The 13,171-nt window shown below is 36.3% G+C and overlaps 1 protein-coding gene across 1 annotated transcript in view; it reads left to right on the forward strand.

Moving 5' to 3' along the window:
* LRP1B (LDL receptor related protein 1B) overlaps window positions 1-13,171 on the forward strand; it is a 575,621-nt gene that overhangs the window by 422,970 nt on the left and 139,480 nt on the right. Inside the window, exons 44-46 of the mRNA XM_074145610.1 lie at window positions 4,212-4,404; window positions 4,890-5,015; window positions 10,667-10,795. Coding sequence (XP_074001711.1) covers window positions 4,212-4,404; window positions 4,890-5,015; window positions 10,667-10,795 — 448 coding nt within the window. The remainder of the gene's footprint in view (window positions 1-4,211; window positions 4,405-4,889; window positions 5,016-10,666; window positions 10,796-13,171) is intronic.

Raw genomic sequence — 13,171 nt, forward strand, 5'->3', positions numbered from 1 at the left:
TTGTAGCAACAGGAATAGGGAATTTGAAAACTCACAAGTGTTCTCTTCAGTACCAAACTTCTTTCTTCTTCTGTCTTTAACCTCCCCCACATTTCACTCTCCCCACAACTGGATTATTTTTTTTCTGGTTAACATAAGCTTTTTGTCCTACCAACCCCACAGTGTGGGAAGGGCAGAATTTGGATACCCCAGGTGAAAACTGATAGATTTGTTTATCCAGCAAGGGATAGCATTTTTGCTTTATATTAAAGCAACCATGTCAATAACAAGTAAAACAAGGAGTCTGATCTAAGTGTATCTTTTTTAGGTGGCTAAATCAAATACATAAAAGTTACTACTTCGATTATTTTATTTTTTTCCCTGGCTATGCAACTGGTTTCCCTGTATCAAAGTCTCTTGTAATATTTTTTCATAGGTTCCTTGTAGCTAATTTTAGATTAATGTATTCTGTATAAGTCAGCTCTGTCACACTGAGTTTTCCAATATGCATCTAAAATGTTATTTATTTTTAGATTGTTGATATTGCTTTATACTTCTGCAATGATTTTATTGTGCAATGGACTTTAAATCATCATTAATGTCAATCTTTTAAGTGTAGTTTCCTATTCTGGCTTTGCCATTCTGCTATAGACCTCAAAGAGATTCGGGTATCTGTAGAAGAGTAAAGAGCCCTCAAAAAACTTTTAAAAGCTTTATTAGATGGCACTGCCCATTTATTAAGCCATTTATTAGAGTTAAAATAGTTAAAAGCAACTCATATTTTAAGCTGATGCATTAACTTTATGCACTCATCTTTAAAAAAAACCCCTGTCTTTCTATATAAGTTAAGTGGTGTCATGGTAAGAATTGTTACGAATCTATTTCTTACTGAGAATTTAACAGGAGTTTTATATAAATCATTCAAATTATAGTATCCTGGCACAAATTCTTGTCCACTTGACTGGCTTCTCCCCTTTTTCAGTCATATTATTCTAGAGAAACTGCTACACATACCTCAAATTTAGAGCAGCTGTATGGTGAAACAAAAGCTGTCTGGAGAACTTCAAAATCAGAACTTAAAAAAAAATAAAAGGATCATAGTTAAAATTAAATTGCCCTGCTACTTGTGACATTCCTCCCCCATCCCTCAGTCTCCTTATCTCTTTACAGGACACAGAGAAAACTTTTCATCTGTTATTCAGAGCTGGAAGTACAGGCTGGAACTGAAAGTCAGTATCATTCAGTATTAAAACACGCGGTGTGCTATTGGATGTGTCTGACGTCTCTGGTTCAGGCAGAAGGGATGGTAGGGCTGTCTTGTTCAGACTTCCTTAATGTTTCAAAATTGTACATATATTGTTGCAATTTTTGCTATCAGTTCAGACTTATGATAAAATATGTCAAGATAGGATCATTATATGGTTGATTTTGTTTCATGCTGTTAAAAACCCTGTTTAAAAACTTGGTACTGTGGAAAAAAAAAAACCCTGTTCAGATCTTTGTAATCCAGGATGACAATCCATTGCTTTTTCAATGGGTTCACGTTCATTCAGTACCACATTTCCCTCTTCTGTGGCCAAAAACATTGTTGATGACCATGATTCTTACTTTTTTTTTATGGCATAGGGTGCTTTTTGGCAGTTTCTGTCCTTTGTAGAAAAGGTCCAAAGTGTTCATACAGTACTGCAATAGGTTGTAGGAGCATGTGAATGTGGCCTTTGTGAATTAAATTTCGGTGACATTGTGATTTATATCATTCTGGACTAAATTTGATGGTTGAGGTTGTATCGTCTAGTTCTCTTTACCTGTATATTGTCTGCACATGTTAAAAAGTCATTCCATGTATGGCACTCTGTGTAATGTAGATGCTCAGTTTCTTATGGAACTACGTTCTTTTTACCTCTGACTCAGCATATACAATGACTCTCCCATTTCAACACAGTTTACGTTCATCCTTAATTGAAGAACAGGCAGTATATACTGCAGTTGTACTATTGCGGATTAACTGGGCATTATATTTGTGTTGATAATATGCTTCCAGATGGGATATGTAAACAGATTTTTGCCTGTATTATAAGTGGGAGCACTGCTTTGGGTCATTTGTTGCTACCCAGCCACAACTTTATATAAAACTTGCTAAAAGTTTTATGTATGTTGGAGTTTTTACAGTTTGACAACATGATTTTTCTTATGATTGAATGGTGATCACTGGTTCTGCATTGACTTTCTTCTCTGTGTTATGTATTTGAGTGCGTGCATTCCCTGAAAGACTGGAGCAGTTTTCTTATGTCTTGATCCAAAGCTTATCTGATTACTATCAATAACTCAGAGGAACAAATCTGCCAAGCGCATGTATTGGCTTCCATCATTATTTTTTGTTAGAGACAAGCAACCAGCAAGAAAAAAAGGAAGCAGGGAGTAGTGGGCAGACCCATTTTTGCTTCTTATACCGCCTGGGCCAGCCAGATGGGGCCACCCAAGGAGGATTTCAGTACGGTCACAGCGTAAGAACCTGAATTTTCGTTATATGAATCCTGCTGGTGAATCTGCAGGTATCTCTGACCAGAGCTGCAGACACTGCTGGGAAAATGAACTAGCAAGCTGTACAGAAGACAAGATTTAGAAACATAGATGACTTACAACAGGTTTGATACACAGCGAATTTGGTTGACACTGAGTACTTAGGAATTAAAAATGATTGGGCAGGTAACCAAAGGATGAACAGACTTTTAAAGAAGACTTTAATTTTCAGTTACTTCTGATAATCCAGGAGTGCCATCAAGATTTTTTTAAAAAAAGAAAAAGATTGTCAATCATATTCAGTGTCATTCTATAAACTAAAGTGTTAAAAGGGCTGTAAACTTGCCCAAAAGCTGGAAGAAATAGGAACTCTTTCTTTTTGGATGCTAAAATAAAACCAGTGTCCTTGGATAGTGCTGTGACATAGCAAAGGAGACCTTGGTGAATGAAATGCTATGAGTATTAGTCAACAAATGTTCCTGGATGTTAGCTTTTGTGACCCTTTATTTGGATCTCAAATTTCCCAAGGTTGAACAATGATGACCAGTTCTGTAATGAATTTACATTCCTTTGTTACAGTTTGAGGAAAAAATATGACAGTGCTACAGAACACGGAATGCTGAGCTGATTAGTGCCTTCTTTAGCATTGATTTTGAAAATAAGATCCTGCAAACTGGGACCATTTCACATTATCATGGAGGGCAAATATGGGGTTGCAAAATCCACATAGCCAGATTTCATACAGATCTTTTAGAAACAGATAGGATTGATTTATTTTTTTTTCCTGAAATGTGCCTGAATATGAATAGTATAGGCTCTTAAGAGGGCATTATGAAAAGTATCTTACAGTAAATGTGCACAATTGCAGAAGAGGTCTTTTTGCCACTAATACATTTCCATCCACCTTTTAATACTTTTAATTTTGAAAAAAGGTTGGTTAGAGAAAAGTTGTCCTCCTGGGACATTTATCACTGGAAAAAGTCTTTGCTGGAAAAAGGATTTGCTGGTCAAACCTTCTTACAAACATGCAGAAATCTATAATGTGCATAGTGGTGCAGAATTTGTTATAATTACCTGATTAATAAGTAATTTTGACATTATATCTGTATAAGTCAATTTAAACGTGGCCAGGGATGCTCCTGTGCACTGGAATACAATTATTTATGTTAGCAAATTGTTGAAAAGTTTATGTTTCTCAACTTTTCCTGTGACTGAGGAGATTTTTCTAAATTGGAAAACACAAAATATTTATTGTCTTAAGTTCAGGTTTCTAGTGTGATCATAGTGGTGAACATGCTTCAGTTCTGAAACAGGCTTCTGGCTTTGATTCATAAAGACTCGGAGCTTTCAGGCTTTCAGCCGTGCTATGGTACCTCTTTTCCTCTGTTCTTTTCAGGCTATTAAGCAGGTAGTGTGCTGAGTAGGAATTTTTACAGGCACATTTAAGTAAACTGTGATTTATTTTTTTTTACTTAAGGAATAGATGCCTGGATTTCTGAAACTTGGACGTATCAATAAATAATAAGTTAACCCCTGTAGCATCCTTTTAACACATTTTTAGTGCTGTTATCTCATTTTTGCAGGTGCTGTAAGTATAGAAGAATTAACTGTCTAAAACTATAGCGTGATGAGAGTCCGTTTGTACTGTCAAAACTTCTTATTCAGCGACAACATTCCTTCTCCTGTTTCTCTTCTGTGCTTATGTGTTTTAGGTAATTGTCAAATCTGGACCAGGCACCTTCCTCAGCCTGGCTGTATATGATGATTATATCTTCTGGTCAGATGGGGTGAGGAGAGCTATTCTGCGTTCCAGTAAATATACAGGAGGAGATACAAAAGTTCTTCGCTCTGATATCCCACATCAGCCAATGGGCATTATTGCTGTGGCCAATGACACTAACAGCTGTAAGTTACAAAGAAAGCTGGATTATTTTGATAATTCCAGTATCATTCATTTCAAGAATGATTTTAAGAATTTACTTAGTCTTAACCAAGTTAAAACATTTCATGGTGTTTTATAAATCCTTTTTGTTGTAGGAACTCTTAACAAAAGATGGGATATAACCTCTTCCCCAAGTAAACCAATATTATTGAATTGCTACTTTCTGCTGTGGACATTGTGCTCATTTGATAGCAGTTAAATCTTTTCCAGTCATATATCAGCAGTTTTGAATGTTGTGGTTTTTAAAATTTATTATATTCAAGGTAACTCCGTTTGTTTATCTTTGGTATGCTAGCATCTGAGGCATGCTGACATTTTCATCCGACTGATAAAACTTGAATCAATTGCCAGTGAATCTGAGATATGGTGATCTTTGCTCTCTCAAAGACATTGGCCATTGAAGCAAATTTAATAAAGAAGAGTTCATGTTTTATCATTTGTTTTTCAGGTGAGTTATCTCCTTGTGCACAAATGAATGGAGGTTGTCATGATTTATGCCTTCTGACTCCTGACGGACGAGTGAACTGTTCATGTAGAGGGGACAGAATACTGATAGATGATAACAGATGTGTGAGTAAGTAATACTAGCTGACACGATGCTTTTCTATGCTGTGATGCAGTTGGCTATCATAAGCGAAGACAGTTGGCCCAAGCCATTAATTTTATTGCTTCTATCTGCTGTAAAAATTGATCTGGCAATTCAGCACATACCAGGCTTTCAACTGTTTTTAAGTCATATAAGGCTTTTGGGTGGTTAAAAACCATTAATACTTATATCCTCCTTAAATTCCAGTTTGAGTAGTTGCGTTCCACTGAAAATTTTGTATTTGAAATTATTTTTTTTTGTTGAGTACAAATATTTTCATTTCATGTCTGCAGACCTATAAAATAGCTGGTTAATAAGTTGCAATTGTTGCCTTTAATCATGTAGAACTGGTGTTTTAGTAATTGGGGAATATATCGCTTCAAGTTGACAGATTCCTTGGAGACTGGTTTTGTTGCAGAATATTCTGTATTTCACTCTTCTAAGTTCTTCTCTTCTCACGTTCATAGCTCAGAAGTGGTTTAGAATATATGGTCATCCATTGCAGCGTCTTTAGATCGCACTATCCCTGTGCAGAATTGATATTTATGAACATGGAAGTATGTGCTGGTAATTTGGAAGGATGTGATGTATTTACATACTTTGCAGTCTTCCGTCTTTTCTAATAATTTGGAGAAAATCTCTGTCACTTTGCTAATGCTGTGCCTTAGCAGGGGTGAATTAACTGGAAATCTTTGGACTGTTTCCACAGGGATGTTCCACATAAATAATGTGAAACATGACTTTGTGCTTCTCCCCTCAACAACTATAGCTGGCTCGATTTGCAGTGGAAGGAGAGCCAGGGGGAAAGCGTGTGGTTCCTTCTGTCTTTGTTAATGTTAATATGTTATAGGTCTTCTGTCACAGTTAGAGAACCCTTCCAAATTCTGGTGGTTTATTGGACCTTTACCTCTGCGGGGCAGAAATGCCATCTCTTAGATCAAATTCTCCACTTCCATATCTGTGTGCCAAACATGCCTGTTCTGCTGCTTCACTTCCATGGCTTTGACCCACCTGCTTTCTCTGAATCAATTTTTTTAATCATAACAGTAAAGAGACACTATAACATTCAGGATAAATTATATTTAAGTTTTGTATATGATTTAGGAAGATTTACTGCCCTGATAGAAGCTTAGACAGTTTATCTCCTTCAGCCTCTTCTGCAGCAGTCTGTCGCTCCTGAACAGCCTAAGAAGTGGCTTTTCTTCTACTGATAGAGAAACACTTTTAAACTGCTGGTCTGTATATGCAGAACTGTGTTGGTGTGGGATATGAAGAGATCTAGTCCTTCACTGACATACCTGTGCTGGCTATTTTGCAAACCTACTCCTTTCCTAATAGAGCTTATTTTGGTCGTGCCACTGATATTTTTCATGCTCGAATGCTATTGGGCTTTCCTGGTACAGCTGAGTCAATAGTATTTTCATAACAGGAAAGAATACTGTTGTTTAATGATCAGTAGAAGAAGAGCAAGACATGTACTTCTGCTGAGGACAGTCTTGTTCTCCCTCCCACCATATGCATTTCATCAGCAGTAACAGTTGTGTAATGAAATGACGACTTAACTAACTCGCTTGACTGGTGTCGTGGTTTTGGCCGAATTTACCAAAACCAGACCGACAGATGGCCCTTCTTCCTCCCCAAAAAGAGGAGAGAGGAGGAGAAAGAGATAAGGAGATTCAGAAGTTTAGAATGAACTCAACTACTTTAATGAAGAATTCATATTAAAATAAAAATAAAGAAGAAAATAATGAAATAGATACAATATATATACAAAACCGTATCAAGCTTCCAGGATGACAGTCACGTCACCGGCAGGCACTGGGGAAGTCCCAGACTGGACTCAGCGACGGATGGGAACTGGATTCCAGCTCTGGAGTCAGGAACACACGGATCGGGATCAAAGGCAGATGAACAGAGTCCTCTCTGGACGTCGGCCATCGCAGGAAGGGGCTGACCCTTTGATCCCTCAGCTTTTATACTGAGCATGGGGCAGATGGGATGGAATACCCCAGTTGATCAGGTTTGGGTCACCTCTCCTGTCCACTCCTCCCCACTGATGTAACCCCTTTACGTTATTTCCGTTTCTGACCCCCTAATGGGGCAAATAACGAAATGGGCTGACCTTGGTTGTTATAGCAATAAGTATAAGCAAGGGCCTCTCTGCACACCATCCCTTGGCATGGAGCACAAACATTGGTCTGATCATTCTGAGAACGAGCAGTTTTCTCCACAATATGTCGTTCATTTCAGACAACTAGAAGAGGCCTAGCTAAGATGTAAAATTACAGAACAGAAAATTGGTTCGGTTTTACTTCACACCGGGACAACTGGGAATCAGGATTTTTTGGTTTTAGACCTAGTTTTAGTTAAGTAACTGCAAGATCGCTACAAACAGTTAAAGAGTACTAGTGAGAACAGAAGACTGTCATGAGGGGAAGGGTAAAATTATACCTGTAAGTATTGGTGTGCTTTTAAATTGGCTTAAGGCATCCTTAGGTCTGGACCCCAGTCCTTTAGAATCAGATTCTTAGTCTCAGAAGCTCAGCCACATAGCTTTGTGAGGAGCCTGTAATATTAGTCTTATGCCATACCAAGCTAATCACTTGGTTATGCTATCTAAGATTTTAATCCTAAGATTTCTTTTGCCATGTTTATTTTGGTTCCATACCTTTGCCTCTTGCTTAATTTCCTAAAATATTGCTGTTAAATGAAACCAGATACATACAGGAATTATGCAAATAATCAGTATGATAATACAGTACCTACCGTGTCCCAAACAAATAGATGAATTGCTACAGTTCTGTTCTGCACTTTCACACACTTCGTAGTTCAACGTCCACCTTTACCCTTGACTCACGCATACACGTTGTTAGTTGATAACTAAATCTTTACATAGCGCATTGTAATGTCACCGAGGTTTCACAGGAAGACCTGGTTCTGTAATTAGATATATGGAAGTATGTGGGTTAAAACTCTTGTCCTTCACAACAGGGAATATGCAGCTGCTCTAGAGTCAAGGTTGCAGTAGTAAAGTAGTGTAGAACTAACCTGTATTACTTTTACAGCTCTTACTCAAAAACTGCTTTGTCTAGCTGGATAATTGAGATACAATGAATTTTACAGATGATTTGCGGTGATAAAGATTTCAATTTAAACCATAACACTGTTTCAGAGTAGCAGATTTTTATTCTAATAACAGAATCCAGTCATCAATTGAGATTGTATGGACAGGAATCTGATTGTTGATGGTTCAAAGATATCAATTAAGACTTTACTACTTTACAAAAAGAGATTTTCCACTAGAGCCAAATGTTTCTGCATCCTGCAGATGGAACGTTACCACCAGGCTTATATCATCCCCTTATTTCTCCCTTCCACACTGTCAAGTTTTATTGAATTTCACCATTTAAGAGACCTCTCAGAGCTGGAAGACGTCCTTAAGTTCCATTGCCTACCAATCTGCACTTGGTCTGGTGGGTCAGGTCTGTGACTTGCTCAGCTGGAATTCTCTCATCCCTTTACACATGAGGTAGAGTATAGTAAACTACAGGAATTGCTAAAGTCTTGGAATTAACTGCTGCTGCCTTCTCTGAAGGAGTTTATCCTTCATTGCTAGGCTGGCAAGAGCCTAATGGGTTTTTTCACTTTCTCACAGCCAGGCAGAAACCTCCTTGTCTTATACAGAAGATAAGATCAAATTGTGGCAGGTTAAAAGTATTTCAAGGCTTGGTTAAGTTATTTGTATCATTGTCATGGTTTAACCCCAGATGGCAAATAAGCACCACCCCAAAACCAGCACAATCATAAACATTTCAGTTTCCTAGATTAATTAGAATCAGAGAAAATACCAAGAAGAGTTGGAATTCATAATGTCTGGAGCAGTAAGGAGACAAATCTTTCACTGATCCTCATTTTACCTTCATTAAATATAATGGACATTATTTATTTCGTGTAATGACTTTAACTCATTGCATGAATGCAATAGCAGTCCTTGTTTGTTTGGAGGTGGGAGAGAGAAGGATGGCTTCTGGCATCTCAAAGACGTTGAAAAATCACAACCAAGATGAAAAACATAACTGCTGTTATGGAAGTAAGATTTCTTAGTAGTAGTTATGATTTTTACATATCTGTCGTAATTACTACTGAGATAGATAAAGGTATCTATATGCATCCATCGCGTCTTGTCTAACAAAAGATCATGTGAGTTAATGAAGCTGAACCCTCATTACAGCACTTTTTCTCACCTGTTTCTTTGCCTTGTCGAGGCAGTGATCAACCGTGGAAGTCAAAGAGGTTCAGCAGATAAATTCATACGTCCAATAATTTATTTATAATGTAATATGGCCTTTCTATTTTCCAAAAGTATTAAAAATTTTAAAATTGCTGTTAGGTGAAACTGTGTATAAATCCTCATCTAGACCATGGTGTAAGACTCCATCTTCTAAGGTATTGCAGAACGTTTGCAGGAAATGTTGATCCGAGTTGAGGAAAAGAGAGAGGGAAACTTGAGACATTAAATGTTGGGGTTGACAAGCACAGGAAGGATGGAAACAAGACAGACTTTATAGTTTAGCTGTGAGATCAATAGTTTCTTTCTTCGTACCACAGTTGAAAGGGAAACTCATTAAAATTGAAAGTTAGCAATTCCAACTGAGAAAAGGAGTAAGCTGTCCTTTCAAAGTGAAATTAGACTATATAACTTATTGCCAGTCAAGATTCTTGAGACAAAGCTTCAGTAAAATTCAAAGAGGGATTGGATGATTATATGGGTAATAAGACTACCCAGACTACTTATTTCTAATCCAAGAAACAGTTTTGAAAGGCATTAAAATGCTTTGGTTTTTGAAAGTTAGGATTTGAAGCGATCTCTACAAGGGTTTCCAGTTAGTCTTTAACTGAGGGCAGATTATACTATACATACATTTTGATTTTTTTTTTCCTCATCTTCTCCAAAGATTGCAGTCTAAGATGCTGAACTAGATGAACTGCAAATGTAATTGAGAATGACTTTTCCTGAGATCTAAGTTCTTACAGTGCTAAAAAATGGGGGGAAAAGGGAGGAAAATAATTGATGCAATAAACTTGATTAAAATTTAAAGGACTGTATAAATCATATGCAAGATCAGGTCGCGCCTTGTCTAGAATATATATTTTCACACTTCCTTTGTATTTTTCTTCATATTTGTATCAAATCAAGAAATGTATTCAATTCATATTGGCTTTACTCTTGCATATAGTGGATGTTGGTTCTTCCTTAATTTGTGCTGAAGTAATTCTAATGGAAACAAGAAAAAAACATCATAATTTGCTATCTTTTCCCTATTCTTCCCTATTTTCTTTTTACAGGCTCTCTTACCTTCATTTGGAACTCACCCCAACATTAAATTTCTGAAAATTTTTGCCTATTTAGATATCTGCCCTCAATCCTGCATAATATCAACAAATTTCCAGAGAAGTACATCACTCTTGCAGGCCACCGCTCTGCAGAAGCTTTTAAGTTCTGATGCTGTGGTGGGATCTTTTTGTACTTAGGTTGTCAAAAGCTGTGGAGGAAATATTTTAAATGCAGCCAACATTTTTCTCATTTTCACTAGGTGTAAAAGCGATTAAAATTACATGTTAATATGTTTTGTTTTTAGCTAAAAATTCTACTTGCAACATTTATTCTGAGTTTGAATGTGGAAATGGTGAATGCATTGATTATCAGCTGACTTGTGATGGCATTGCTCATTGTAAGGACAAGTCTGATGAGAAACTTTTCTACTGTGGTAAGTATTTCCAGACGTTTCACCTTCACGTTCCTATTTTAGTTATACACGCTTACGTTCGTTCCTCTGTGACTTTTCCACTTGTTCATACCAACTGCTTGCCAAGATGCACAGGAAGAAAATGCCAACTTGCATTAAAAAAACCCTGACATTATACGAATAGAATTACTTATACCTGAACATATTTTCCTGCAAACTTCATGTATTAGCTGACATGTATTTAAAAAAAAAAAAACCAAACCTCAAATGTTCTCATATTTCTCTCTGAAACAAAAATAAGAAAAAACACAGCTAGCTGCTTTTTCAAAAATGAAAAAAAATGGATATTTTCAGCTTTAATTTAGCAATTTTGATTTAGTTTTCCATATTTAATAAGATTCTCTCTGATTGTGAATAGAAAACACCAAAATAGCGGTATTCTAAAATCCACAAATGGCTGTGTCCAATTTTCTGTTTACGTTTATAATATCATTATTCTTCACACCAATCAGTCTGCTTCTTCCAACAAGTTAAACATAAAGGTGTCTTCTCTTTACTGTCATATTTTTCCCAAGGGAATCTATCTTTCTCTTTTTTTTTTTTTTTTGTCATAATAATCATTAACTGCATCACTTTGAGGTTTTTGGTATCCAACTGAGTTTGCCTGTTGCAGTGTCTAAAACATCACTGTTCAAATGATTTTCCTAAATCACTGAGTCACCTTAATGAATTCATATATCACGTTAAATGAAATCTCCTTGTTACCTGTGTGCCTGCCGCTCTTGGCCTTTCCCTTGTTCTGGATATCCATATCACAGCCTTGGTATCTCTTCCGTTTCCCCTATGAACAATTTAATGTCGTTTCAAACCCACCTATTGTGTTTATAACTCTCTATAGTTACAACAGCTCTATAGTTTTATGAAAATGTCTGCTTTAATTCCTGGAGTTCACCTCTGCCATTTGAATAGAATCATAGAATCATGGAATATCTCAAATTGGAATCCAAATCAAATTGGAAGGGACCCATAAGGATCATTGAGTCCAACTCCAATGTTGATACTGAAAAAAAAGAAATGGATTAGCTTTCTCCTTTTGTATTCCTTAAAGAAATTAACATCAACCATCTGAGTATAGCAGCTGATGCTATGCATTTTCTTTTCTTCTTGAATTTGTGCCCCTTTAGCTTTCAAACTTCTATGGGATAATTGCTTTGATCAGATCATGTCAAAATAATAACAACATTCCATCAGATCATCTACATGTGGATAACTGAGGAGGTTGGTTCGTTTGAATCTGAAAAAATCCAGATCAAACAAGGAATATGAATCTGGAATATACAAACCACTTATAGTTACCAGGCGGAAAGGTCCTTGAATTACAAGTGAAAGCTTTAAATCACTGAAAAGTAATTACTTCTGTCTTTCTTAGGTTTCATTACTAAGTATGTGAACATATTTGAATTTATGTGTGCACCTTGCTTAGACAACAAAAGTAATTAAAAAACCAAAAACCACACCACCACCAAAAAATCCAGCCAGCTATATTTTAATATGGATTAAACCTCTTTGTCTCAACTATTAATTTTATTAGTTTATTTCATTGACAGTTCATGGAGGAAAGGTTAAGATTTCATATTGTTTCTTTTACTTCATTAGGAGAGGAGACTAGGTTGAAGGAATATAGAGAAAGTGATCTGGGAATAAATAATGAAGTTGTAGCTGATGAGGAATCTCAAAATACTCTTTCCTTTTCATTCCAGAGAAGTTATCTTATGTATCAGTACAGGGTCGAGGTTTACTGAGCTGCTAAAACTATTTTATATTTTATTCTACAGTACTGAAAAAAACATAATTGCAAGATACAACAATTGAAGAATATGAAGAACATTATATTAATTCATAGAGTGACAGTGTACATTTTGCCTGATTTAAGTCAACCAAACTGAATTTTTTGCTACACATTGGAAGAACTGTGGTTCTGTTATGTACTAGGTCATATGCAGTATGTTGTTTTCTGTCTGATAAAGTACAGGATGCTGGACTCATTGATCTACTAATCCAATGAACATTATTCATTTATTATTGTGGCATGACTTCTACAATGGTTAGGGCTTTAATAAATAATTCCTTAGTTTTCAAACCTATCAACGTATGTAAAATTTGTACGTTCTTCCACAGAGTACCTACTTGAGCAGACACTTGCAGGATTGGCATTCAGAAATCCAGAAGCTATTCTGCTTATATTTTTTGTTATTTTACTCTCCATTTATTCCTACCTTGATTTAGGGCAAATTTGGTGTGTTTTATTCTATATGATAGAATTAGGGATGCTATATGCAAAAATTGTTACATACCCGATAAAAGTGTATCTAAACAAATGCATTTAAAGCATATGGA

This window comes from Numenius arquata, chromosome 3, assembly GCF_964106895.1.
Source record: "Numenius arquata chromosome 3, bNumArq3.hap1.1, whole genome shotgun sequence".
Classification (NCBI taxonomy): domain Eukaryota; kingdom Metazoa; phylum Chordata; class Aves; order Charadriiformes; family Scolopacidae; genus Numenius; species Numenius arquata.